Below are 26,099 nucleotides of genomic sequence, written 5' to 3'. Positions count from 1 at the left end.
CTGTGTTACAAAGTAGGAAGAGACACAAAATAAAAGTAAAGCCATTTCACACAAACACCAACAAGCAAAGCTTGTTTACTTTTTGTTTAAGGCAAAATTGTTTCGCTGATCTCCAACTTTTTATAAGGCTTCACAAGGCACGAAACAAAGATACATGGTAACATTGTGAAATATAACAACCCCATTGTAAGCATGCAAATAACACAAAATATTAGCACTAAACTGAGATTACTGTCATGTCCATGACAAACTCATTTCACTAGCAGTATTGAACTGTTCATGGGAGATGTGGCAGTTTTCTGATATAAATAAAGAAGCTCTCTGACAGCGTGGCTCTCCATGGAGGCATTTCCTTCATCTTTTTTGTAGAAAGCTTTGACATTGACTTTGCCTTGATCAATGTCTGATTTTTTAAATTCCACATTAAACTTAGCTTTGATATTTTCTATTTCTTTGTTATAAGAGGTAGTCATCAACTTCCATGATCAATCCTTGATTTGGGAGATGGTCTTTGGTGGTCATGTCAATATTCAGTGATGTGTCTTGAGTCTCTCTTTCATTCTGTTCATGTTTCTTTTCTGCTCTTTATCTGCATGATTGTGCCACTGATCCCAGTGGCACCATGGAATTGGGATGAAACAAACCTCTGGTGTAGACAGAGAAGTGCTCTGAGGGCGTGGCTCTCCATTGAGGCATTTCCTTCTTTCTTGTAGAGAGCTGTGACATTAACTTTGCCTTGATCAATGTCTGAATCATTGAATGCTACGTTAAACTTAGCTTTGATCTTTTCTATTTCCTTGTTATAAGAGTTAGTCATCGACTTCCAAAATGTCTCCTCAATGATCAGTCCTGCATGCGGGAAATCATCTTTGGTGGTCACGTCAATCTTCAGTGATTCTTGAGTCTCTCTTTCATACTCTTGATGAGAAGCATCTGTGTTTCTTTTCCAATGTGTATCTGCATATAAGCACTTACTGATAACATCTTGACTTTGTCCTGGTCCACACACAGTCATTGTTTCAGAGGTCAGAGTAACCAAAAGCTTGTTTTTCTTTTTCTGGATGGTTTTCAGTGCATCGCCCCACTGATATGAATCTATGAACTTGAGAGGAATAACTGAGCCACTGGATTCAACTAAGCTTTTCTGGACGAGGTTTACAAACTCCTTGAGAGCACGGTCTGGTCTCCCATGTTTTTGGTCTTCTTCAAATCTCACCTTCACATCTGCCATGATTTTAACTCCATTCTCTTTCTCTATAAGTTTCATTTCCTCTTCGTACATGTGGCTCACGTACCAGAAATGACCCACTGGGACAGAACAAGTGTACATTTCTTCACCTGCAGGATCTCTGCTACTCTGTTTCCCCACCTGAACTTGCTCCTGAAGATTAAAAAAAAGGTAAAATAATCTTTAAAAAAAAAAGATCATTATGTTTGTTTGTTGAAGATCTTCTTTTTCATTTTTATGTTTGTAATTAATGACACAGTACATACAGTTTGTAAGTACATTGGGGAAGTACCACTATCTTCTTCAGTTGTAGAACCTGTGTTACTCTCCTTCCCTGGCTGAATGTGCTCCTGTTGAAAAAACATACAGTATATCGTTTATATACATACTGTATACTGTATAATGCACTTATATACATACACTATACAGTATATCTCATTAATATTTTGATAAACTTTTAATTTATGACCCAGTACATACATTTTTTGTCTTTGGCATGAAAGAAGCACCCATCTGGTCTCCAGCTGTAGAACCTGTTTCACTCTGCTCCCCCTGTTGATCTTGCTCCTGTTAAAATACAATACATTATTAAATTCAATAGCATGCATTAATATTTGTTTTTTAATGATTTACTACATTTTACATACAGTTTGTGGCTCTGGTAGACTTACTGAAGAATCATCTTCAGTAAGTAGTTGTGTATCGAGCTCTGGAGATGGCAGTGTCAGACTGATGGATGTTATGGTGACCGTTGTTTTTTTTCCCTTCCCAGCTCCCTTCTCAGTTTCCTTCTCAGTTAGTGTTTCTTTACTCAGTTTCTGAAGCTCAGTGATAGCTTAAAAGAAAAAACATAAAGAATTTTTTTTAACCAATATAAATATACAGGAAGAAGTCAGTGTGTGTGTGTGTGTGTGTGTGTGTGTGTGTGTGTGTGTGTGTGTGTGTGTGTGTGTGTGTGTGTATAACACTATGTATTTTGGAGAAGTTATAAAGACAGTAGATTAATCAGATGATTATTAATCAAATGATTATGTAGGACTTGACTGCACCTGGAGCTGGTTTAATGTTTATCACTGCACTCCCATCTTTTAGGATCCTTTTCACTGAACAGTCCACATTAGGTATACATTTGTTGAACCAGGACTGAAGCATTTTATGTAGACTAGTCTCAGGCTTCTTTGTTTTTTGTGGTTCATCATCAGACTTTGTCCACTTCAGTGAGAGAACAATGAGAGCTCCATCTTCAACCTGTGATAAAAAGAAATGAAATAAACAATTGATAAAGCAGTGTAAATCTGTGTAATCCTATGATATTCAATGAAAATAAAAATATCTAAAAGCCATTTTAATCATTGTTTAAATTTATATCTTTAGAATTATTTTTTCACTTTTACAATGCAGATAAATAGTGTGAGGTTAGCCACATGTCATATTTTCACATTTTCAGCTTGAACAACTTTACAAATCTTCTCACTGGCGATCACAGTCACACTGAACAGCTTTACACAGCATTGATCATGTATCTCCTGAACCTCCACTGTTGATCAGCTGAGATTATCATATTGATCTTGTGTAATCAATACTTTCACTTTCACATAATCTTGTTTGGAGCTGGAGCTTGTTTTGTGTTACTGGGAACTTAATCATACACACACAAACTGATCAAAACACTTACTGCAGCAGGTGTATCGGTAGGTTTTAGATGTTGCTCATTTTTGCCCATAGCAGAAGGCTGCACCTTTAATAATGATAAAAAGTCTTTTTAAGTATAAAAACAAACTCTTGTGTTGAAAGTAAAACAAAACAAAACAAAAACAAGCATACTGCTCCCAATGAAGATAATAACTATGGCTATTTAATGACTGAATTAACCCCCAAAATTTTGCAATCTTACAAAGTTTTTTTCACTGATGAACCTCCAGAGTGGATCAGCTGAGATTATTATGTTGATCTTGTGTGCTTAATTCTCGAAAACGTACGTAACACACAGAAACTCACAAAAACACTTACTGCACCAGGTGTATCAATTGGTGTTAGGTGTTGCTGGTTGACACTCAAAGAAGAATGCTGCACCTATAATAATGGGAGGACGGCTTTTTAAGTATAAAAAAAGTGTTGTGTCAACTTAAAAAAGAAGTTTATTGGTGCTAATGAAGGTGGATATTCACTAAAGTTGATTATTTAATGACCCTTTAACACCAAAGCTCCTGTAACAAATTTGCAACCTTATGAAGTTTCTTCACTCATGAACCTGATCAGCTGAGGTTAGCTGAGCTTGTGTGCTTTCACTTTTACTTACTTTTTACAAGAATATGGATAAAAGCTGGAACTGGTTATGTTTTATAGAACAGATGAAGCATAAGCACACAAACTCGGCAAAACACTTACTGCAGCAGTTGTATCTGTAGGTGATGAATGTTGCTGGTTGTCACTCAAAGCAGAATGCTGCATCTATAATAATGAAGAAAGACTTTTAAAAATAAATCAAACACCTTTCATCACTTTGGTCACCTGCTCTTTTCCCACTGTCAGTTGGTGGGTCAATGTTGTGCTTCCTGTTTGCTGATTGGCCATTCAACACAGGCTCATTGGAGGCCCCCTCTGATTGAGAAATTTTTGTGCCACTGATCCCAGTGGCACCATGGAATTAGGATGAAACAAACCTCTGGTGTAGACAGAGAAGTGCTCTGAGGGCGTGGCTCTCCATTGAGGCATTTCCTTCTTTCTTGTAGAAAGCTTTGACATTAACTTTGCCTTGATCAATGTCTGAATCATTGAATGCTACGTTAAACTTAGCTTTGATCTTTTCTATTTCCTTGTTATAAGAGTTAGTCATCAACTTCCAAAATGTCTTCTCAATGATCAGTCCTGCATGCGGGAAATCATCTTTGATGGTCATGTCAATCTTCAGTGATTCTTGAGTCTCTCTTTCATACTCTTGATGAGAAGCATCTGTGTTTCTTTTCCGATGTGTATCTGCATTTAATAACTTTTTGATGGCCTCTTGACTTTGTGTTGGTCCACGCACAGTCATTGTTTCAGAGGTCAGAGTAATCAAAAGCTTGTTTTCTTTTTCCTGGATGGTTTTCAGTGCATCGCCCCACTGATCTGAATCTATGAACTTGAGAGGAATAACTGAGCGACTGGATTCAGCTGAGCTTTTCTGGACAAGGTTTACAAACTCATCGAGAGCATTGTCTGGTCTCCCATGTTTTTGGTCTACTTCATATCTCACCTTCATATCTGCCATGATTTTAACCCCATTCTTTTTTTCTATACGTTTCATTTCCTCTTCGTACATGTGGCTCACGTACCAGAAATGACCCACTGGGATGGAACAAGTGTACATTTCTTCACCTGCAGAAACTGTGCTACTCTGTTTCCCCAGCTGAACTTGGTCATAAAACTGAGCAAGAGAACCATGTGTGTTTGTTGTCTGCATTGCATCTGCATATAAGCACTTACTCATAACATCTTGACTTTGTCCTGGCCCACGCACAGTCATTACATCAGAAGTCAGAGTAACCAAAAGCTTACTTTCCTTTTTCTGGATGGTTTTCAGGGCGTTGCCCCACTCATCTGACTCTATGAACTTGAGAGGAATAACTGAGCCACAGGATTCAACTAAGCTTTTCTGGACAAGGTTTGCAAACTCCTCGAGAGCACGGTCTGGTCTCCCATGTTTTTGGTCTACTTCAAATCTCACCTTCACATCTGCCATGATTTTAACCCCATTCTTTTTTTCTATACGTTTTATTTCCTCTTCATACATGTGGCTCACATACCAGAAATGACCCACTGGGACGGAACAAGAGTGCACCTCTTCTTTAGGGGCATTACTTTGTTCACTTTTTTGAACCTGTTCCTGTTAAAAATACAGTACATCATAATACAGTACAGTACATTTAATGGAATGGCATATAACATTTCTATTCCATTTGTTGATGCTTTATCACATCGTACATACCGTTTGTAACTCTTGCAGAGATGCAGAAAGGTTAATTGAAGCATCCTCTGGTACTTGTGTATCGAGCTCTGGAGATGGCAGTGTGAGACTGATGGATATTATGGTGACTGATTGTCCATCCCTCCCAGTTAGTGTTTGGTTATTCAGTTTCTGAAGATCAGCCAGGGCTTAAAAGACAAAAAATGAACTCTTTTCTAAAACCAATATAAATATACTGAATTAAGTCAAAATATACTTTTACTGAATAAGTTATAATTCAGTAATTGTTTATTGAATAAGTTAAGAAAGATATTAAAGTTATTCAAGACTATACTGCACCTGGAGCTGGTTTAGCCTTTACCACAACACGGCCATCTTTTAAGGTCCTTTCCACTGCACAGTCCACCATATGTTTGCATTTATTGAACCAAGTCTGAAGCATTCTATGTAGACGAGTCTCTAGCCTCTTCACTTTTTGTGGTTCTTTTAGATTTGTCCACTTCAATGAGAGGACAAATAGAACTTCTTCATCATCCTGTGATAGAAACATAATAAAACACTTTTTAATTTAATTTAATTTTAATTTTTAATTTATTTAAACAAGCTTAGATCTTCCTAACATTGTAAACATAGATGTTTTAGTGTGCATTTTTCATATATATAGTGTACATAAATAATGTGAGATTAACTACTTTTATCATAATTTCAAAATTGTCACCTTAAAACTCTAGATAGACTAAATACAGTTGTTTCAATATATGTTGGATGTTACTGACTGTTACTCTTAGTAGTTTACTATAAAACTGTAAGGGAGAAAAGTATTTGTAAATATAAAAGAAAATCAATGTGTCGAAATGCTGTTTTTCTTAACTATTGTACGTCTTTTATTGTAGCAAGTCACTGTGAAAATGTATTGATCATGTTTAATGCCAACGCTCCTTTTAAAGCTATTTTTCAGTCTGATGAAGTGTTGGTTGGCTGGTTCATGGCCGTGGTTTCTGCAACTTACGACTTTCATGGGCTCAGCTTCATAGACGTTCGCTGACATAGTGACAGTCTTTTCCCTTCAAAACACACCAAACAAACAGCTTAGGCCCACGAAACATACCTTTTTATTCAAACATTCAAAAGTTCTTTATCTGGTGAATTTTAAAAAAAAATTTCTCAGTAGGATATTGTTCAAAATGGCGTACTGAGAACCGTTATTATCTCTTTATTATCTCTTTCCTTAATGCAAATATCATTTTTTTTATGTGTTATATTTAATTTACACATTAAATATACACATTGTGCTTACCGAATCACATTTATTGCTCGTAAATATGAAGCTTCCACTTACCTTTGCTGGCTACTTTAAAAAGTGACTTTTGCTGATAAACGAAAGCGAAAACGTTCTACCTCCACAACAAGAGCGTCACAGTGATCGCACCAAATTTTTAATGTGCGTTTTTTTTCATTTGCTGCACAAATAAAATCCGTTGGCTCAGTTAAAATGGCCGTGGAAATAAACTATCTGTTTATGTTTGACTTATTATTCGCTAGATATTTCAAATAAAGTTTACAGTTGATGTGAAATACGGTGTGTTAAATGCTTGCATCTCTCTCTGTGTGTGAGGTGGTGTAAAGTATAGTGAAAAAGTATATGCTCCCTTCCTGGTTACTTGTTGTTTTTGTTTGTTTGCATATTGACATTCTGACATGTTTTAGATCATCTCCAAATCAACTTTTGGAGATTTTTGGAGATTTACTTACCTGGATGATTGAGCATGCATCAAGACGTTTTAGATCATCAAACACATTTTCATATTAGGCAAAGAGAATTTTAAAAAATTCTGTTTTTAAATTATGATTTCATTTATTACGTTTTTTTTTTAACCTACCTGACCATATATGAAAAATGAATTACTCCCTAAACCTAATTACTGGTTGTGACACACTTGTGAACTACCATCAACCATTTGAAATAACTGGCAATGTGTCTTTCGCATTGCTGTGGGGGCTCATTCTCATTCTTTTCAAAATTATTACAATTCAGCAACACTGGAGGGTTTTCAAGCATGGGCAACCTGTTTAAGAAAATGTCAAAGTATTTCAATTAGATTTAAGTCCTGACTTTGACCAGGCCACCCTAAAACTAGTGTACTGACTGTGCCTACAATAACTCTTCTATATATCAAAGAGAATAACAAAAATTCAGTAGAAATTGTATCACAAATATTCACAAAATAAAACTGTTACAAAATTGAATTAATAAAATTCATGATTCTATTTGTTCCTACTTGCTGTACATAGTTTTGACAGTTTTTTATATGAATTGAGAATTTGTTTTTTCTAGCTTTACATACATCCTTTCATTCTTTATATTCTGAACTCAAGTTTGCAAAAACATTTCCTTTTTAGACTCAGAAGAGTCCGAGCTTTTCATGTACAGTACACCCGTAGTAAATAAGCAAGCAAGAAAGCAATTAAAACATAACAAGAGCAAAGTACAAAAGGTAACAAATTTATACAGAAACAGTCTTTTGTTCTGCAGAAATGTGAGCTGTGCAAAATCTGTTTATTTTTGTTGCCATCTTTTCAATAACATTTTCCCACCTGATCAATGACCTTTGCAAATATACACAAATTAAACCATAACTGTGGAAATATGTGTAACACATCCTTAGCTGTAAAAAAATAACCATACAAAAACTATTTCCAAAGGCACTCTCAAAAGCTGCGTGGCAATGTGAAATATAAAAAAATCCACCTTAAGCTGGTAAACAAAACAAGATTAAAATACTGAAATGGCATTAAAATTCATGAGTGATACATGAAAATCAACTAAAAGCTATAATGTTGCTGCACTTCAAACAAGATTTTAAACACTCTCACAGCAACAAGGAGCAAACAAAGCAATAAAATGTAACATGACACCTTCAGGCCACTTCATCCATCACTTTCTCTGTTCAGTCTTTAAATTCAATTTCTTCATATAATTTTCAATCATAACTTACTTACACCTTTTTTTTTAAACTTAGCTGCTTCTTTCTACTTATCTTTGGTGACTTGTATGTATGTGGTTGTATGTGAATACGAGAGCTGTGCACTTCTATACTAGATGCTATAACACAGTGAGCTGGGTGGATATAGGTAAGGCTGCCATGCTGGCACTGTGTGCAGAAGTACAGAGGAGAAGGCATCGGTGTGATTAGCAGCAGCAGGATTTGAATGATGACGTTTTCATCGCTGTACTACGGCATCAGCAAGCAGCGATTTCTATTCAGCTTCATCCTTGAGAGTGAACCTGGAAGATGAGGTGGAACAGTCATTGAATGATAGTAAGAGTTCCTGATGGTCAATAAAAATGGTCAGAAATAATGACCATCAAGCTTGAGCATTTGAATAAATGTAAATACAGTCTGGATGAAACCAGATCTCTTCTGCTCACCATTCTGTGACACCAGACACGAGGTTCACCTCAGCCAACTCGAGCTGCACCTAAAGAATGGGAATGTCATGTCAGCATCTGCATGAACACAGTTTCTGCCTGTATTCACAGCATTTCAGAGTGAAAAGATAAAACACATTTATGGAATCAATGCAATTTACGCTACCAGCTAAGGCACAGTGAGGAGATTGGAGTACATTTTACCCAACCGAATCTCAGTGTGCTGTTTGGCAGTATATTTAAAGCCATGTAACAGATGCAGGAAGAGCTACAAATATGATTTCAGTCTGACCTGTCCAATGACGTCTCGGCTTCTGAATGAAGAGGAGTTATTTTTCACTGATACACTGAGGCGTCTGAATCTTATCTCGTCCTTAGGCAGATCATACTCAAACCTTTAAAAAAGTACAAAAAGATTATTAAAACACTAGGTCAGATCTTTAGGGATAACAAAACCTACAAAGGAGAAAAAAGGTAGTGCAACCTTTCATTAAATTCTGGGTTGAGGTCTCTCTTCTTCACTCCTGTTTTTTTCTTAGTGGCCTTGCTTTTATCTGGTAGCAGCATGAGGGAGACATAGCTGTCCACACCATCTTTATGTTGCGACAACAGACCTCTGTGTGGATAAAAAAATAAACAATATAAAAATGAAATATAGCAAAGATGAACAAAAGTTAACTGTAAAAATGTTTTAAGACATGCCAGCAGGGGTGGGAGCACTTTGATGTTTCCCGGGAGCTATTTTGAGTTCATGAACAGTCAACTTCAAAAGCAAAAGTACAACAAGCAAACATGAGAAACTCAGATATAAGTATAAGTTGCAGCTCTCACTCCAAGTATCCACTGGACAGGGGGTGCATTTCCTAAAGATGCTTCATTGTGCGTCTATTGGTAAAGCCCACAATGTCTATGAATATATTTTCTACCTAACAGAAAATCTGCTACCATTAGATCACTCATACCCTGGATAACTCTATTAAAATCTAGCATCTGTTAAATGAACATAAAGCATTAGCCTATAAAATTAACGGTCTCACAGTTCGTGCGAAAAGGTTGTCATATCATATGATGGAGACATTATTTTTCATTTAGTATGTTAGAGCAATACAGTTTCTTCTTCAATATATGGAGCAGTCAACATAGCATGAAATATTCTTTGAGTTATCATTAATAATTTCCCTATTTGTGGGTTTTTCCTAAAGTGTTAGAGACCAACAGAAATGCAGAGCAGAATGTTTTTCAATGCAACAACATACAGGCATTTCTGATGGACTCAGGTGTTGTTTCCATCATGTGCTGAATTCAGTTTTCGTACAGCCACATCAGAAGATGTCCAAAATGAATTCAAAATGATCTTTCTGTCAGTATAAAGTTGGTGAAAATAAACATGAATTTAGTTTATGACCTGTTTTTGACCCCACGCAGAAACATGGTAAGTTTATGATGAAGTTATGATGAGGTTGTGTTATACTATTACAAACACCTTCCTTTAACACAGCCTCAGATGCATAATATTCATATGCAGCACTCATGCGATTTAAATGTTTTGTTTCACACACCTGCAGGCGTGAACGATGACAATGAGCTTTCTCTCTTGCGAGGCGTATGAAAGCGACAGCTTCACCTGCCCGTTTCCAGAACTGCACCCAGAAGCAGCACAGGGCAAAGTCCCTGCACCAATCAAATCCGTCATTTTGGATGCCAGTATCTATAAAACACATCCAGGATAACAGTAAGAGTGCGCAGTAACGAGTCAACTCATTTGCTTTTATCTGTCAGATGTTATCACCTTGAGTTCAGCCCTAAGCAGGATTTGACTTTCAGGTGATGCTCCATCCAGATGGAACCACTGATCCTGAACCAGCTGTGGCTCTGCAAGCAGATTCTTGACAGGAATCACCAGAGATCCCATTGGCTGGTCCCAGCCACTCGACAACTGCGATGCAAAAGAGCGTGAGAATGAAAATCACCCCAATATTAGTACTCTTACATGTAAGCAAATTAAATCTGTACACAGAAATGAATGCAAGAAGTATGGCAAAAGTTAAAAACAGATGTAGATAAATATCTTACTTTCACCACAAGCATATCATGCTTAGGATCATGGACCACAAAGTAGAAAGACTCATTCCACTGAGGACTGGTACTGCGGTCACAGAGCTGATAAAGTGTGATGAAATGATACGATTAATATAGCAGTAAAAAAAGCAATTATCACACTGAGTTGCAGAGCATCATGAGAGAAAGAGCCTCACTTTGGTTTTGTAGGCTGTTTCACCCAGAACAAGCTCAGCTCCGGCTTTTGGTTCTTTTCCACTCTTCTTCAACTATGAAGCAAAAGAGAGGCATTCAAGTTACACAGCACGTGGGATTGTTTCTGTCAACTTGTGCACAGTGTATCAATGAACTGCGGGCGACTTACAGATAATGAATGTGCTCTGTCTATATGGACAAAGAGCAGAGCTGCAGCAGGGACAGCTTTGTTCTTAAAAGCCTGGAGAGACTGAAGCTGCAGCACCTGTGGCATGGAGCACAGCCAGTTAGGTCAGGTGATTATTTTGCAAAGTGAATATACCTTGTGTGGTGCTATGTTGCTCAACAGCATTCTAGGAGGCCGGAGGCATATTACTCCATGTTTAAATGAACAGAGCGAGGCTGAACTGAGTGAGTTTATTAACACGGTCTGGGGGGCCCACCTGCTCCAGTCTGGCTGCATTTGACACTGCAGGAACCCACTCCAGTATCAAGTGAACCTGTCCAGATTTCACGTCCTTCAGAGTGTACCACTGCAAGAGAGACAACGTTTGTTAGAGAAACATGACAAACTCTTTGTACGAGGAAAACAGGCAACACTGAGTTAAAAACACACAGGGTGTGGCTCAAGGTTTGCATGACTAACCTGATCTGTGTACTGTGATCTTATGACCTCATTTAGCTTAATACTGAATCTGTGAACACGAATACAGGCAAATGATTAACAACAACACGAGTTTAAGTTCACATAATATGACCATGTTTACTTCAGGCTGATTTCCAGATGTCAGGAGTTTTAAGAGACAAACTTTGTGAAAAAAGCAGTCAATACTGGATTAATAACAATAATGTAAATGGTATTCTCAATTAATTTTATACAGGTGGAAATTTGTTTTAAATAAAACAAAAATGTGTTATCTTTCATTTTCCATGGCTCGAAGTGGAAGCTGCAATCAAGCTAGACCAGTGAAACACAGCACTGATTCTTTAGAGTAGGAAACACACCTTCCTAGAAAGTCATCAGAATCTATATCCTTATCAAATGCTTCAAACTTGATCTCCTGGATGCTGTGCCCTTTCACAACGACCTGTTTAAAAGTAAGAGAAGCAAACATTTGTCAAAAAAACTACTTCAGACAAATCAAAGCTCAGATAATAAACAACAACCTTAAACATCTTACCTCATACATTTCGTTCCATGTTGGGTTTAGATTCTCCTTGATAACATGGCTCTTGAATGCAACCTCGCCTACGTTGATCTTGACATAGGGATCGCTCTTGCCCTTCACCATCCCCCCCATGAGGTTATCCTTTGCAACCAGATTCTGGGCCTCCAGCAGGTGAATCCTCAGGAGCCCCTACAGCATGAAGACTGCAAGTGTTATACAGAAAGTACCACAGAACAGAGCAGACGTTCGTTGTCTGTGTATACATTTCAGTGTGATCCAGATCATTTCTGTCCTTCCCACGGAAGACTGGAAAACAGGAATTTCTTGCTTACTAGCTGTTAATCTGACATTCTTTTGTCACTTTCATAGATAAATCTTTAGAGATAACCATCAATCAGAGATTTGTTTAACTACTTAATGAAAACCTGCTTTTCTTGTTCAAATTAGCAAAGGATCCATCATTAAGAGTATCCTACATTATAAGTTGCGTTTGCAACATGCTCATTTTGTTTTAAGCCTCTAGATGTCCTTCTTCTTCCTTGAAGCTGGTATGACACAACAGAGGGGGCCATTCTAGTAGAGCTCAGAGTAAAATAACAGGAGGAAGAAGGAAAATCCTGCTGTGCAGAAAGAGACATGAGGGGCTGTTTAGAAACCCAAATGATAGGTTGAATCCCAGCAGCATCCATTTATCTAATTATCCCCACCGAATATCTGAGGACACATGGAATCGCTGGGGGGATATTGTCTAATGTGAGGTAATGAAAAAACACAGGCTTAATGGAGCCCTACATTTCAAAACATTAGAATTAGACCTCCAGAATGATCTGAATATGTATATATGAACTCAAAAGCAAATTACATGATACTGCTTTCCTTTCCATGCTGATAACAAACACAGAACTACACCCACCTCTTGAGCAAAGCCCTGGCTCGGGGTTGTGTGTGGTGGAAGAACCTGAGCAGGTTTGGGGATTTCAGGAACCACTTCTGGCTTTTTAGTGTCAGTGGGAAGACCTGCCACTGTGGCGTGAGCAAGATTGCCCAAACTGGAAATTCATTCATATCCAAACACACAGAAAATGGAGAAGATTTTTTTTTCTCATTATGTTTTTTTTTTCAAATTGTTTGTTTGAGGCAAACATGACAAAAATATGAAAAACTGAAGGAACAATATAGTTGTGTTTGCTGTCACGTGGAGCTCACCCTTCTGTTTGCTTTTTCTGTGGTTCAAAGTCTCCTCTGTCTGCTGTGTGGGGCTGTGTGCGGTGCTCTTCTGCATCGGCTGGCTTGTCCACCAGCTGAGCAAAATTACATTAATGTTATGAAGACGAAAACAGACATCTGGGGCAGAGTAACAACTGACTTTTGTGTGATGTGACTCACTGCGGCAGCAGGGGATGGGTCATGTGCTGGTTCAACATGAGGAGCCATCTCTGTAGCAGTTGCAGGATTTGCTTCAGGTTCTTTAGTCTGGTTTGATACTGCAACAGACCTAAGAGCAACATTATTCTAAAAACATGAAAGTCTGGAATAAAGCTTGTCAGACATAATACCATCTGAATGATGCGTCCTGTGCAGTCCTAGTGCAACTATGTCTATATATTTAAGTGGTATATGACATCAAGGAGCACGTTTCCTAAACCTTCACTCACCAACAGGGAGCACATTTAATATCTTCTATTTATTAAGCTTATTTGTGTTTAAATTAAAGGTGTATGAACTGCTTATTTTCCTTAGCAGCACTTCTAACTTTGGTTTGAACTGTTTTTGAATAAGACTACAGTCTCGGGTACAGCAGCATTAGCTTCAACGTGAGATTATAGATTTCACACGCAAATGCCTCACTTGTGCGTTGGCATCTCTGAACTTTTTTCCTCCTTGCCAGCTGCTGCGGATGCCTTTTCTGTGTGGGTGCTGGTGTCCTCTTTCTTTACAGTGGTCACAGTCGGCCGTGGAACTTCATCCATCCTCGAGTTAAGAATCTGTTAATGACACATTTTCAGTTGGGGTTCCTTGATGTCAGTCACAGTAACATTAATGTAGAGTGTACATATCTTCATACCTTGAGCTCAGCCCTCAGGAGGATCTCGCTTTCAGGTAATGCTCCATCAAGAGGCATCCACTGGTCCAGGACCAGCTGTGGTTCAGAGAGAAGCTGTCTCACAGGAACTACCAGAGATCCCATTGGCTGGTCCCACGCACTGGAGAGCTACACAGCGAAAGGACACATTTGTGATATCAGTCAGCACTTGAAATGAAGAGGGCAGCAGCAGACTTTAAATGCTATTGTACTGTACTGTGTATTGTACTGTAACAAATTCAGGACATTTACCTTTATGATGAGCATCTCCTCTTTGGGATTGTGTACTTTGAAGTAGAATCCTTCGTTCCACTGAGGAGCACTCGTGCGATCGCACACCTTCAGGCAGAAAATGGATAAAGAATGGTAATAAATTATTTCTCTTTTAAAAAAAAATCAGGTGTGAAGTTATAGTATATTATGTCACATATATTATTAATTTCATACCTTAGTTTTGTAGACTGTGTTACCAAACACCAGCTCAGCTCCAGCCTTGGGCTCCTTTCCACTTTTTTTGAACTGTACACAGAAATAAAAAAGATTAGATTACATGAATAGTTTGAATTCCTTTCATCTATTTTCTTAACTTCTCCAATTTAAGTGTGATCAGAGTTTATCCCAGTAGACATTATTCTCCGTAATTATGACATCCAATACTATCTTATAAAATATAAAGTGTTAAAAGTGGCAATTTTTCACTTTATGTGCGTAAACGAACTCATAATCAAACTGTCTATCATAATGATTTTCACTGTGCAAAATTACAAGGGACTCACAGGCAATGAGTGCGCTCTGTCCACATAAACAAAGAGGAGTGCTGCACAGGGAGTGGCCTTGTTCTGGTAAGACTGCAGAGACAGCAAATGCATTACCTGCAGCAGAGAATCAAATAAAAAATACATTAGTGACTCAGCACCGATGTGCACAGCGAATCAGAGAAGGAGCATTTTGTTTGTGTACAGAAACATGCACTGACTTGGTCTAGGGTGTTATTATGGGACACTGTTGAAACCCACTCCAGGATCAGACGGACACGGCCAGACTTTACATCATTCAAGGTGTACCACTGAAACAGAGGTGCTCAAACATTGGATTACAGTTTATAAATGCACAAGGCGTACACACATTTAGTAAGAAAATATCTACAATACCCACCTGGTCTAAGTACTGGGAGCTGATTATGTCTGCCACGCTGATTTTGAATCTAGTCAACAAAGAAGATTATGCACATTATGCACAATTCCTGTTTCAGCGATTCTGAATTTAGAAACAGTGTTTTGTTTTTTTTACTAGTGTACTGTGATAAACATCATATCATGGTCGACTGACACTGGGTTTTTTTGCCAGTATACACATTTGTTTACCAACTGCTATGCTCAGGTAGTTATCTTAGTGTGATCTGACTCCTCTGACTCAGTTCTGAACAAGTGTAGACCTCCACATTAGCCCCTACCTGCCCAGGAAGTCATCTTTGTCCATGTCTTTATCATACAGTTCCACTTGCATTTCCTGTCCTGACTGAGGCCTCAAAACCACCTTAGAGAACACAAACAAGTTTAGTCAAAGTCACAGATGTTAGGTGGTAACAGGCCTTCTGATTTTATGCAGCCCCTCATACACACCTCATACATCTCATTCCAGACCGGGTTGAGGTTTTCCTTGATCACGTTGCTCTTAAAACTTTCTTCACCGACACTGATCTTAGCGTAAGGGTCACTCTTGCCTTTTGCCATACCCATCACTTTATCTTTGGCAACAAGACTCTGGGCCTCCAGCAGGATGATCCTCAGCAGACCCTAAAGGGAGGGATATTTTCATCCATGCGGCTTTTTAACAAACAGGATTTTGTCGTGCCCTGCTTCTCGTATCTGCTTCTGTAGATCAGTGTGTTGTGATGTTACCTGACTGGCAAAGCTGATGTCTGGGGAAGTATGAGGGGGCTGTGTTATGGCAGGACTTGGTGATTCTTCTTCCGTCTCATCTGGAATTGAATCAGCTGCCTTTTTTTTGGCATCGGCATCTTCATGCGAAGTCACTGAAGAGACAATAGTCTCCACGGGAGGAGTGTCTATTGAGCTCGACCTAAAAACACAGCGATTAGAAATCAGTCAAGTTTAAGAGGGAAATCTGGTGGCTAAACAGAAATAGACTTTACTGAATAAATAATCTTACTTGAGCGTTTTTTCTGTCTCCTGTTTCTGCTTAGCAGCAGAAGGATCTGACACCGCAGTCACCTTAGTTTTATCAGCGGTAACAGGACATTTGCTTGGAATCAGCATCTGTAGTTAAATGGACATTGTTCTAAATTAACTATGTTATTTATTACACAGTCATTACACCCGTTGCAAAAACAAATTAGAAAAAGAACAAAAAAATGAGCAAAAAAGGAAATAAAAGAGAGAATTAAAGTCAGAGAAGGGGACTTATCGCGAAAACAAAAGTTAATGATATTCACTTATTCATATGAAATATGTTAAATATTTCGGTCTAAACCAACATAGTTAAAACTGAAGATTGATATTTGTATCTGCAGTGATTTAAATTAAGCATAGCTTTGTTCTGCCACCTCCTTTGGTTGCACTATGCTAACATGGAAAGCCATGGGCAGAGGGCGCAACAGCAAGAATAATAACAAGAATACAGAGCAGGCAACAGTGACAACAGCTATGACACCGATATGTCACATAAAGCAGGATACTAGGAGCTGGAGTAAAGGGGTTGCAAAGCAGCTTGCAGGGGTTCAGCAACTAAAGCGGCTCATATAGTGTGCCCTATATGAGCCCTCAGAAACTGTGGACTGGCACTGAGATCAACTGATATGTTGGGACTGAAGCTGAGCTTGATGCTCTGACTCACTTAAACTACAACTATGCTTAATTTAGAAGATAACAAAAAAACAAAACAAACAAACAAAAAAAAAGTTGAACTGAAAAACTGAGAGAGACAAAGACTGACATACCTTGAGTTCAGTTCTCAAAAGAATCTGGCTCTCAGGTGAGGCTCCATCCAGATGGAACCACTGGTCCAGGACCAGCTCTGGTTCAGAGAGCAGCTCTCGAATAGGAATAACCACAGAGCCCATGGGTAAGGTCCAGCTGTGGGAGAGCTGGAAAAACACAATATTTGGTATTAACAACTTCTATATGAGAGATCTGTTTACATGAGGATAAGTTTTATAATACACCGAAGTCATCTTACCTTAACAAGAAGAATAGCCTCTCTGGGGTCACGAACCAGGAAGCAGAATGCTTCATTCCACTGAGGTGATGTTGTACGATCACACACCTTAAGACGAGACAAAAGAGTCAATCCATAGAGTTCTTTGCCAATCTTAGTACTGAAAGAGAAGCAGAAGTATCAGGATGAGGGCTTGAAGTCTTACTGTAGTTTTTCGAGACTTTGCTCCAAGAGTTAACTCTGCTCCTACTTTTGGATCTTTTCCACTCTTCTTCACCTGCAGGAAGAGACAACAGTCAGTAATATTTATTTGGAGTCCAAAGGTCAGCTCCTAGTTCTACAGTCTGTCCTACAAAGCAGTATTAAAAGACTTACTGACAATCCATCTGCCTGCTCGACAAACACAAACAGCAGGCCTGCCGAGGGAACTGCCTTGTTCTTGTAGGACTGTTGGGAATAGAACTGAAGAACCTAAAGATGCAGAAAGCAACCGCAGAATATAAATCAAGCTCAGCACAAGGTGTTCATTAATCCGTGGCTTGTTTCGATATTACTGACCTGGTCCAATCTGTCTGACTCTGAGGCTGTTGGAACCCATTCCAATATCAGGTGTACACGACCAGACTTCACATCACTGAGCGTGTACCACTGAAAAATAAAGAGAAATCATTTTAATGTCTGAACTATCTTTAATTAAGTAATTTTAGAGAAAAAGTTCAAGCAGATCTATCATTTGCATTTTTCTAAAATTTCATATGTGTCTGTACCTGAAATACTAAAACTCTATGTAGGTGGCTAATCACATTCCTACAGGCTAACACTGTAGCACATGCCCACCTGATCAGTGTACTGAGCATCAATGAGATCCTTTAGACTGATCTTCAGCCTGCATGTCAACACATACAAGATTAGAATAGATCATGTAGATGGTAATAAGCATTGTGATGCTTGATTTAGATATAGTTACCTGCCCATGAAGTCATCCTTCATGTTGATGTCTTTATCAAAGACCTCCAAATGCAGGTCCTGGCCTGGAAGCTGGGTTAAAATAACCTGAGGGGCAAACCAAGTACACATCTCAAAGGACCCTTTTTAACTAATTACACTGCAACTAAATGAACTACTCAGCCAAAAAGCAGCTGAAGACTTGTCTTTTTAAACTTGGATTTAGATTTTATTTTAAAATGGTTCTCTGGTTCTCTATTTTCTTGTTTTTTGTTTTTATTTGATGTGAACCAGTTGTCTTGAAATAAAATTCCTTACTTAATTACACACAAAAGCGCAGATTATTCTTTAAAATTTTACAGCAATTTCTTACCTCATACATCTCATTCCAGGTGGGGTTAAGATTGCCTTTGATAACTTCGCTTGTGAATGTTTCACCCCCAATGCTGATCTTGACATAGGGGTCACTCTTGCCTTTCACCATGCCTCCCATCAGGTTATCTTTCGGAACAAGATTCTGACCTGCCAACAGGTGAATTCTCAGCAGTCCCTGAAATAAAAATGTGCATTTTAAATTTTTAAAAAATAAAAAAAATACTAGCAAGATCCTAAGAGCTATCAAGTAAAAAGAAAAAAATAACTGGACTGTCCTGTATTACCTCTGTAGCGAAGCTAGGATGGGCAGAGGTCTGCTGTGGGAGCTGTTGGGATAAGCTGGAGGACACATCAGATGGAATGCGCTCTTCGTCTAACCACAGGACCTTTGGTGAAATGGGAAAAAGGAGAAGCAGAAAGACAAAAATTCTTAATTGAATTTGGAATTAATCACTTCCTACACTCCACTTTTTTGTTAGTGTGTTTATTAGACATTATAACAGTGCAGGATCATAGGTCTTAGTCCCATTTACCCTGAGAATCGCATTGAGGTAGATGCGACTGGCTGATCCAGAGTTTTCCAACTGGAACCATTGGTCCAGAGAAAGATTGGAATTTGATAAGAGACGGGACAACGGGATGGTCAGGTTTCCCAGCGTCTGCACACGGTCAGCATCCTTCACCTAATGAAGAAAAGACAGTTCAACACCATCACCCGTCAGATTATCAAAGATGAGTTTTATTGCATAGTAAATGGTACATAATCTCATCATCTACTACCTGAATGTCTATGTCCTGGTTGCGAGGATCGTGGATGAAGAAGGTAAAAGCTTCTTCAAACTCTGGATTAATGGTTGTGTAACAAGTCTAAAGAGAAGACGGAAAATGTGCATATGACAAAAAAATAAACAAAACATATCAAGAGAATTTTAAATGGCTTTTCCAGGAGATGTACCTTGCTCTCTCTAGTGACGTCCTTCACAGATAACTGCACCATGGGATTGGGCTCTTTATTTCCCTTCTTCATCTAAAACGTACACAGTTGCGGACAGATATGAATGCAGAGTAAGACACTGACATTCTGTAACCAAGAGCAGCACAACAAATAGATTTATCTACTATTATAAGAACATGAGGTCGGTCACAATGAAAGTATGTGCATGGCTACCATAGCAACAGCACAAATAACTGAAATGAAGCACCGTGCTGCCTGGCACAATCAGGAAGTCTAAGTTTGCAAAGAGAAAAAACAATAAGCCGGGGGTTTTCTTCCAAAGTTTCTTTAACTTTTGTTTTTCTTCTTAAATATATGACAAAATTAGAAGAGTCTGAAAAGTGTGTAACAGTTTTGGATAGAGTTACCCATATTCATCAACAGTGGAACAGACTAAACTGGGTTTGAGGCCAAGGCAACAAACTTGTGGAATGCGAAACAAATAGCAGTTTCAGCTCAGTTAGTTTAACCACACACAGGAAGCAGCTCTGAGCTGTGCACGAATGTGGGCACAGAAAGCACACTTATTTGACTCACAGGAAGCGCCTCAGCCTTATCCAAATAGATAACCAAGATGGCTGAAGAAGGGAGATCAGCATTCTTGTTGGTGATGCTCTCGTTCCTCTTCAGGACCTAGATGATGATTTTACAACATTTCTTTTAGTGTAATTGTTTGACAACAAACACAAGTCTCCTCGATGACACACGAAAAGCTGATCATCAGTGAAAATTAGACACTCAGACCTGCTCTAGTTGATCAGTGCTTGGCAGCAAACTCAACCACTCTAGCCTGAAGTGAACCCGTCCAGAATCTGTGTCCTTCAGAGTGAACCACTGGGAAGACACATTCAGACATACTTTCACCGTCTTATGATTAAAAAAAATCATCCTCAGTGTGGCAAAGATAAAAAAGAAAACTGCTCACTTACATCATCGACAACTATGGATTTCTTCACAATGCCCAAATCCAATTTGGTCCTATAAGGAGGAGGAGTGCAAGACAAGAAGGATTAAAAACAAAATACAGTAGTGCAATTTCAATGATCAACAGAACAGAAAGGAGACTCTGTACATTCGAAGTACTTTTCCCCACTGTTCATGCAGGTGACAAATGAAAGGTGACAACATGAGATTCAACCAGGACATGAATTATGCATATGTACCTGCCCAAGAAATCATCCTTGTCTGGGTCTTTGTCATATACCTCAACCTCCAACTCTTGACCAGGTACTTCATGGACAATAACCTGATGTACGGAACACATATAAGGACATGACGACTGACAAAGGGGCTTGTATGGAAGCTGTCTGCAGCCTCGTGAATGAAAATGAACAATGCCAGTGACTGATATATCAGGAGAAACACTCAAATACAGAACAAAGTGAAATGATGTGTGAAAGACAACATTTTCCAATTTACGTGCTGATGGTTTACAAAGAAAACAAAAAACCTTTCTCCTCACCTCATACATCTCTCCCCACTTGGGGGCATCTGTGTTGTCAATGTGTTTGGAGGTGAAGGTCTGAGGTCCCACCCTTAATATGGCGTAGGGGTCAGACAAGCCTGCCATGACCCCTTTCACATAGTTGTCCTTGGCTACTAGTTTCTGTGCCTCCAGTAGGTGGATGCGTACAACACCCTGAGAGAGGAGAAGAGGTTCATATACGGTACTAGTGTTTTAAAGCTTGAAGTACAATTGTAGTCTGAATGTGCAGATGAATATTCAGGCCTTACCCTGGGCAAAGGAGAGCGTAGCTGGGCCACAGGCAGGCCAGGAACCAGCGGGACAACCAGGCGGTTGGGCAGCACCAAGAAGGAGGCAATAGCATCCATAATCATGCTGTCTGACATGACACTAAAACATAGAACAGAGTAATATTTCAGTGGCAGCACTAAAAATCATTTAATTTTCATTGTACAATAAAAGTAAATTATTGAAACGACATTTTTGAAGGGAAAATATTGTACTTTCTTTAGTTTCTCTTATAAATATACTGTTAATGTTGCATGCACATCTTAAATATGACAGAAGTTTCAAACAATGAAGTCAGCCTATGTACAGGTGATTCCTCTGAGCCAAACGATCTTGATCAGGCTCACGTCACTAAAATGTTCATCTCTTGCAAGCAGAGAGAAGCCCCGCCCACTTGTCTGTTTATGAAGGGCATTCAATTAGCAGAAATTTGCCTTGAATTTGCAGAAGGGAAGAGAGGTAAAGCTAAACTGTGGGGCTTTACAAAATCACTGCATAGGATGAGTAGGGATTATTTTTAACTGTGAATCATGATCATGCAAAGCTTCTTGAATAGCGTACATGAAGTTGGAAACATTTAGTTGGAAACAAGCAGACTTGGTTCCCTTTAAAGGCTATGGTTATTAATAATGTGTAAAGCAAGATTTTTTTCAGCATGACTCACTTCAGTCCAGGAATGTCCAACAAATTAGTCAGTCCAGTCCAATTGATGTCTAGTTTCTGGGAAGAGATAAGAAGGAACCGTGTAGAGCAATCTTTAAGGACTGATAGCAAACCAATAGCATACAAGACTATAGGACACGTGTTATTGACAGAAATGGGGGTTGGAAGGTGCAACAAGAGAAGGACTAATGGAGGTGAATTGTAAATATAAATTGACCTACAGGCCGACGGATGAAAAACATAGAGACTGCACCCACAATGGGCACATCTCCAATCAGAGGCTCAAGGATCACTCGCATCATCCCGTGTAGCTGAAGCAAAAGAGAAACAGAAAGGCCAATTATCACTAAATAAAGAAAAGCAGATTTTCTTTGTATTTTACTGAATTCTGGGTCTTTAGATTGGCATTTAAAAGCTTTACATGAAATGGTTGTCTAATAATGTCACCACATAGTAGTTTTAAGCTTGGATAAGAAGACAAACCTGTATGCCTTTGACTCCAGCTTTGCAGAAGTACCGTTTCACTTCAACATTGATCTCCACGTTGCCAACGTAGCTGAAGATATAAGCACAAAAATGTCACCAATATGAGCACCCTGGAAACATTCCAGTAAAGAGAGAGTAAAAAGCAAAAGAGTAAAAAGTCACCTAATATACAGATCCAGCAAGACTTGTCCCTTGTCATTTTCTGTGTGTGCCTTGATCCCTACAACCTTCATGGCCTAAAGCAAACATAAAGGACATTTGTTTGAACAGTATAACTCCATCATGCATCACTTGTGTGGATCTTTGCTGCAAATCCATAGCATTGTGTAAACTCTCAGTGTCATCACCTTGTCTCCCATGTCCACCTTGGTAAAGCTGAGGGTCTGGAGGTGGCTGCTTGAGGCTCGGATAGAAGGAGCGATGGTTTCTACCAGCAGCTTCTCGAGGTACTGGCCGACAAAGGGCCACACCTGCTGCAGGACCTGGCCAGGATATCAAGCACATGCTTTAATACGATGTTTTTATCTTTCATAAACATAACCGAGACGACTGCTTCAAGTAAACTTTCGCCTTCTGTTTGAAATACCAGAAAGAATGACAGAGACAGCTGCAGTGTACCAAACCTCCCCAGCTGTTAGTGTTCTTGTTTGGGGTCACAACATGCTGTATGACATCTGTGGTCTAGATGTGGTTCTTTCTGCACAATATTAATACCGCTATGTAAACCTGTGCAGTCTTCAGTCTATTGTCAATGAGAAAGAATCTAAAAACAGAGCACAGTTTGCTTGCGTGCCTCTGACTTTGTCAAAAAAACAAAAACCCCACAGTTGGTTAGAGTCTGGCATAAGTGGAGAATGAGTCATCAGCTGCCTGCTCTTATGGCGCATGAAGCCTGAGCAGTAAAGCAATCTGCTGACCTCCCCTCCAGTAAGCAGTCTCAAACCTCTGCTTTGTCTGCTTTCTAATGCTTACGTCTTGTGATCCTGCTATCTTGAATGCTTTTTATTTCTTTATGTCTGTATTAGAGGCCTTTCTCTAGGCTAGAAGAGCTAGAAGGAGATGGGGGTGGGGCTGCAGGGTTTCTTTTTAGTTTGGAGAGCTATGTGGCTCCTCCTCTTTCCTGTGAGTCTGGTAGGCTGCAATGAAATGGAAATGTTGAGTGGGCTGTCTGGCACCGGGCCTCCCCTCTGCAGTACAGACAGAGTGGCCACAATGGTGGGGGTGTGGCCTTTTTTCCACTAAGGTAGCAACAGTACTTATCAGCAAGCACACACTAAGTGTCAATCAACACAACAGCTGGGCTGTTGAACAGCGTGTGTTTGCTGGGCTTGAGGGGAAATGGACAGTTGTACAATAAAATGATGAAGAAAAAGAGGAACTTGTTGATGTTTTACCTTATTCAGCCATTCAACCTTCTCAACATCCGGAAAGTTTACCTGAAGGATAGAAACAGAGGGCAGGGACACGCTTAAATTTTATATAGAAACTGATAAACAAACAAGAGGAAAGGGAAATGATTCATTCACAGATGACCGGTAACTTTGTTGCTATCACAACAGTGCTCTCTCCCTGAGGGTTCAGACTGAAAAAGCTTTTCAAAAACTATACAAAAAAATGGATGAAGATATGTTATATAAAAAGATCACTTTAAAAATGATGTGGCTATTACACATTAAGCATTGTAAGTCAGTTGTCAAGATACTCTTGCAATATATGTGCTTGAAGTGTTTCCCCCCATGTATATTTCATAGGTTTCTCTCAGACAAAGCACTGCCACGTGACAATGTTGAGAAATCTGTTTTGAACCTTTCAGTGAGGAGATGCATTCTGTCTGGTTATGCACGCAATCATTTTAATCACTCCTGAAACAGGAACCCACAGAACCTCACTTGGGTGTGGCCAGATACTCCTAGATGACAGAGGCACATGTGGGTTTCTGAATTTGCGTTCTGTCTACAATTACTACAAAGATGTACTATAGACTGCAGGTCTAGTGCCCTCACACATTCTCCATTCAGTTTTGATTAGACAGTTTGAGTGTTTTTGGAGCTGTTTTTGAAGCAACAATCCCCTTGTGTGCTTTTAGACATGTTTCGTTTTAAAATTAAACACGTGTGCAATGAATTTAGGAAGTGTCTTTGTATGAAAGGAAGAGGGACAAAGAGTTCTACAAAACTGCATACTCCTTTGAGGAGCTAAAGAGCAACGGTGCAGCAAAGTTTTTCAAGGCTATACTAGGCTGTGGTGCATGCCATAGTTCCATTGCAGCAAATAATAATTACTGGTTGGGGATAAATCACTCAAAAATACTCATTACACCCTACAGTAGCCTCTGTAGTGGTATTGTGATTGCATGGTTCAGTGCCAGGCTTTGCTTGATTTGTGTAATGTAAGGTTACTCTAGGCCAAAGTGGGCTAAGGGGGAGACAGTGCAGCAGCAGAAAGTTTAATATGCTCTCAGACCATCAGGTACATTCATGTCTTACCCATGCAGGAAGGTCTCGCTTGATTTTGGACACTCTCGTGGATGTGTACTCTTGCTCGTTGTCGAGCAGCTGTATGGCTGACTTCAGGCGCGTCTCCTTGCCTTCTCGGGCATGTTTCCATCCCGTGTAGATCATCATGCCGAACACCAGCAGACTGGTGCTGACCCGATAGTATCCGGCAAGGTAGACGGGCAGCAAGGCACCCAGGCATTTCCCAAAGGTCCAGAGTACCGCCACTGCACTTATCCCCTTGGGTTTGTCAGTTTCTGCCTCCACGTTACTCATGGCTTTCTTCTCGCGGTCGCCTGTGCTCGGACACTCGGCGCCCTTGGATTCGCTCGGCTCCGGCTTGTCGCTCTGCATTATGGTTATCTTCTAAAACCACTAAAATACCGCAAGGCTGTTCGCTGAATGATATTTGCTGTCTTTAAAACGGCGATCGAACTTCCCTAACACTTAATCTGCGGTTTCATGATTCGTGCGAGCCACTGCCTGAACAAACGCACCGCCGCTAATTCGCCGTTCGCGAGTGTTGCATTTTATACGGACTACAATTAAAATGTGATCGCGATCGCTGGATTGGATCGGTAGTATTGATTGAGCACAGATCTCGGAGAAGTCCCCGAAAGCTGCTGCTCACCCAGTCCCGTTAGCTGGATAAAAACACGCCCACTAAAAAGGCGTTTTTGACTGTTTGCTGCGTCAAATTACCCAGTCACTGTTATTACTGCAGCATTATGTAGAAGTTCGTAAGTTTTCTATAATCAAACTATCCGAAAAAAAGGGTATATGTCTGATGAAGCACAGACCACCCATTAACTCAACAATACACGCTTGGAAATACTTCCTACTGCTTTATCATCTCTCCCCAAACCCCCAAATAGCGCACAGGCTATTGCCATGATTTCAGTAAGCAGGGTTGGATAGTAACTAATTACATGTAATTAGGATTACGTTATCAGATTATAAAAAATAAGTAGTATAGTAAGTAAAGATTAACTGTGATAAATTTGCAGTAAGATTATAATTCAGTTGTTAAGAATTGTCTTGAACACACAAATTTGGAAACACTTGCACTTAAAACTGCTTGAAGTCGATACTTTTTTTTTCC

General features: G+C 39.4%; 2 protein-coding genes across 4 annotated transcripts; both read right to left on the bottom strand.

The window, feature by feature from the left end:
* Positions 1 to 9: 9 nt before the first annotated feature.
* On the bottom strand, positions 10 to 6,917 carry LOC113022589 (uncharacterized). Of its 3 annotated transcripts, none has more exons than XM_026168132.1 (12): positions 6,514 to 6,647; positions 6,184 to 6,238; positions 5,514 to 5,709; positions 5,196 to 5,362; positions 3,617 to 3,679; positions 3,239 to 3,301; positions 2,904 to 2,966; positions 2,278 to 2,476; positions 1,876 to 2,063; positions 1,709 to 1,795; positions 1,495 to 1,578; positions 10 to 1,381 (listed from the first exon to the last, which is right to left on the bottom strand). In XM_026168132.1, exons 2-12 carry the CDS (start codon positions 6,220 to 6,222, stop codon positions 566 to 568), a joined length of 1,965 nt encoding a protein of 654 aa, XP_026023917.1. In that variant the 5' UTR covers positions 6,223 to 6,238; positions 6,514 to 6,647; the 3' UTR covers positions 10 to 565. The 3 variants fall into 3 exon arrangements, with proteins under 3 accessions (XP_026023917.1, XP_026023918.1, XP_026023920.1); XM_026168133.1 differs by having other exon boundaries at positions 11 to 1,381; positions 1,900 to 2,063; positions 6,514 to 6,646; XM_026168135.1 differs by lacking the exons at positions 10 to 1,381; positions 1,495 to 1,578; positions 1,709 to 1,795; ... (3 more) ...; positions 3,239 to 3,301; positions 3,617 to 3,679 and adding an exon at positions 3,805 to 5,093 and having other exon boundaries at positions 6,514 to 6,917.
* A 795-nt stretch (positions 6,918 to 7,712) lies between these two features.
* Positions 7,713 to 25,647, bottom strand: LOC113022586 (extended synaptotagmin-1-like). The gene is made up of 52 exons (XM_026168129.1): positions 24,989 to 25,647; positions 23,897 to 23,938; positions 22,850 to 22,984; positions 22,665 to 22,738; positions 22,500 to 22,572; positions 22,238 to 22,327; positions 22,018 to 22,073; positions 21,335 to 21,455; positions 21,063 to 21,239; positions 20,764 to 20,846; positions 20,530 to 20,578; positions 20,345 to 20,434; positions 20,138 to 20,233; positions 19,562 to 19,633; positions 19,387 to 19,473; positions 19,140 to 19,289; positions 18,891 to 18,992; positions 18,605 to 18,781; positions 18,254 to 18,339; positions 18,124 to 18,172; positions 17,845 to 17,934; positions 17,662 to 17,757; positions 17,492 to 17,563; positions 17,308 to 17,394; positions 17,069 to 17,215; positions 16,282 to 16,388; positions 16,011 to 16,191; positions 15,732 to 15,905; positions 15,563 to 15,645; positions 15,265 to 15,313; positions 15,086 to 15,175; positions 14,886 to 14,981; positions 14,557 to 14,628; positions 14,362 to 14,448; positions 14,092 to 14,238; positions 13,875 to 14,011; positions 13,413 to 13,521; positions 13,233 to 13,327; positions 12,940 to 13,075; positions 12,039 to 12,215; positions 11,863 to 11,945; positions 11,504 to 11,552; positions 11,301 to 11,390; positions 11,027 to 11,122; positions 10,860 to 10,931; positions 10,678 to 10,764; positions 10,394 to 10,540; positions 10,164 to 10,312; positions 9,089 to 9,220; positions 8,897 to 8,999; positions 8,605 to 8,654; positions 7,713 to 8,460 (listed from the first exon to the last, which is right to left on the bottom strand). Exons 1-52 carry the CDS (start codon positions 25,349 to 25,351, stop codon positions 8,433 to 8,435), a joined length of 5,490 nt encoding a protein of 1,829 aa, XP_026023914.1. The 5' UTR covers positions 25,352 to 25,647; the 3' UTR covers positions 7,713 to 8,432.
* Between the last annotated feature and the right edge of the window lie 452 nt (positions 25,648 to 26,099).

The sequence above is a fragment of the Astatotilapia calliptera genome, chromosome 5 (assembly GCF_900246225.1).
Source record: "Astatotilapia calliptera chromosome 5, fAstCal1.2, whole genome shotgun sequence".
NCBI classification, from domain to species: domain Eukaryota; kingdom Metazoa; phylum Chordata; class Actinopteri; order Cichliformes; family Cichlidae; genus Astatotilapia; species Astatotilapia calliptera.
The sequence above is the reverse complement of the archived record's forward strand: the minus strand, read 5'-3'. Positions and strand labels throughout refer to the sequence as shown.

Coding starts and splice junctions, on each gene's coding strand:
- LOC113022586 (XM_026168129.1), bottom strand. CDS start 25,351: ATGCAGAGCGACAAGCCGGAGCCGAGCGAATCCAAGGGCGCCGAGTGT. Junction 14,629..14,885: donor ACAGAGCGCACTCATTGCCT/GTGAGTCCCTTG, acceptor TTCTGTGTACAG/TTCAAAAAAAGTGGAAAGGA. Junction 13,076..13,232: donor CAGAAAAAGCAAACAGAAGG/GTGAGCTCCACG, acceptor ATGAATTTCCAG/TTTGGGCAATCTTGCTCACG.
- LOC113022589 (XM_026168132.1), bottom strand. CDS start 6,222: ATGTCAGCGAACGTCTATGAAGCTGAGCCCATGAAAGTC. Junction 5,363..5,513: donor AAAGGCTAAACCAGCTCCAG/GTGCAGTATAGT, acceptor TTGTCTTTTAAG/CCCTGGCTGATCTTCAGAAA. Junction 2,477..2,903: donor CTACCGATACACCTGCTGCA/GTAAGTGTTTTG, acceptor TTTTTATCACAG/GTTGAAGATGGAGCTCTCAT.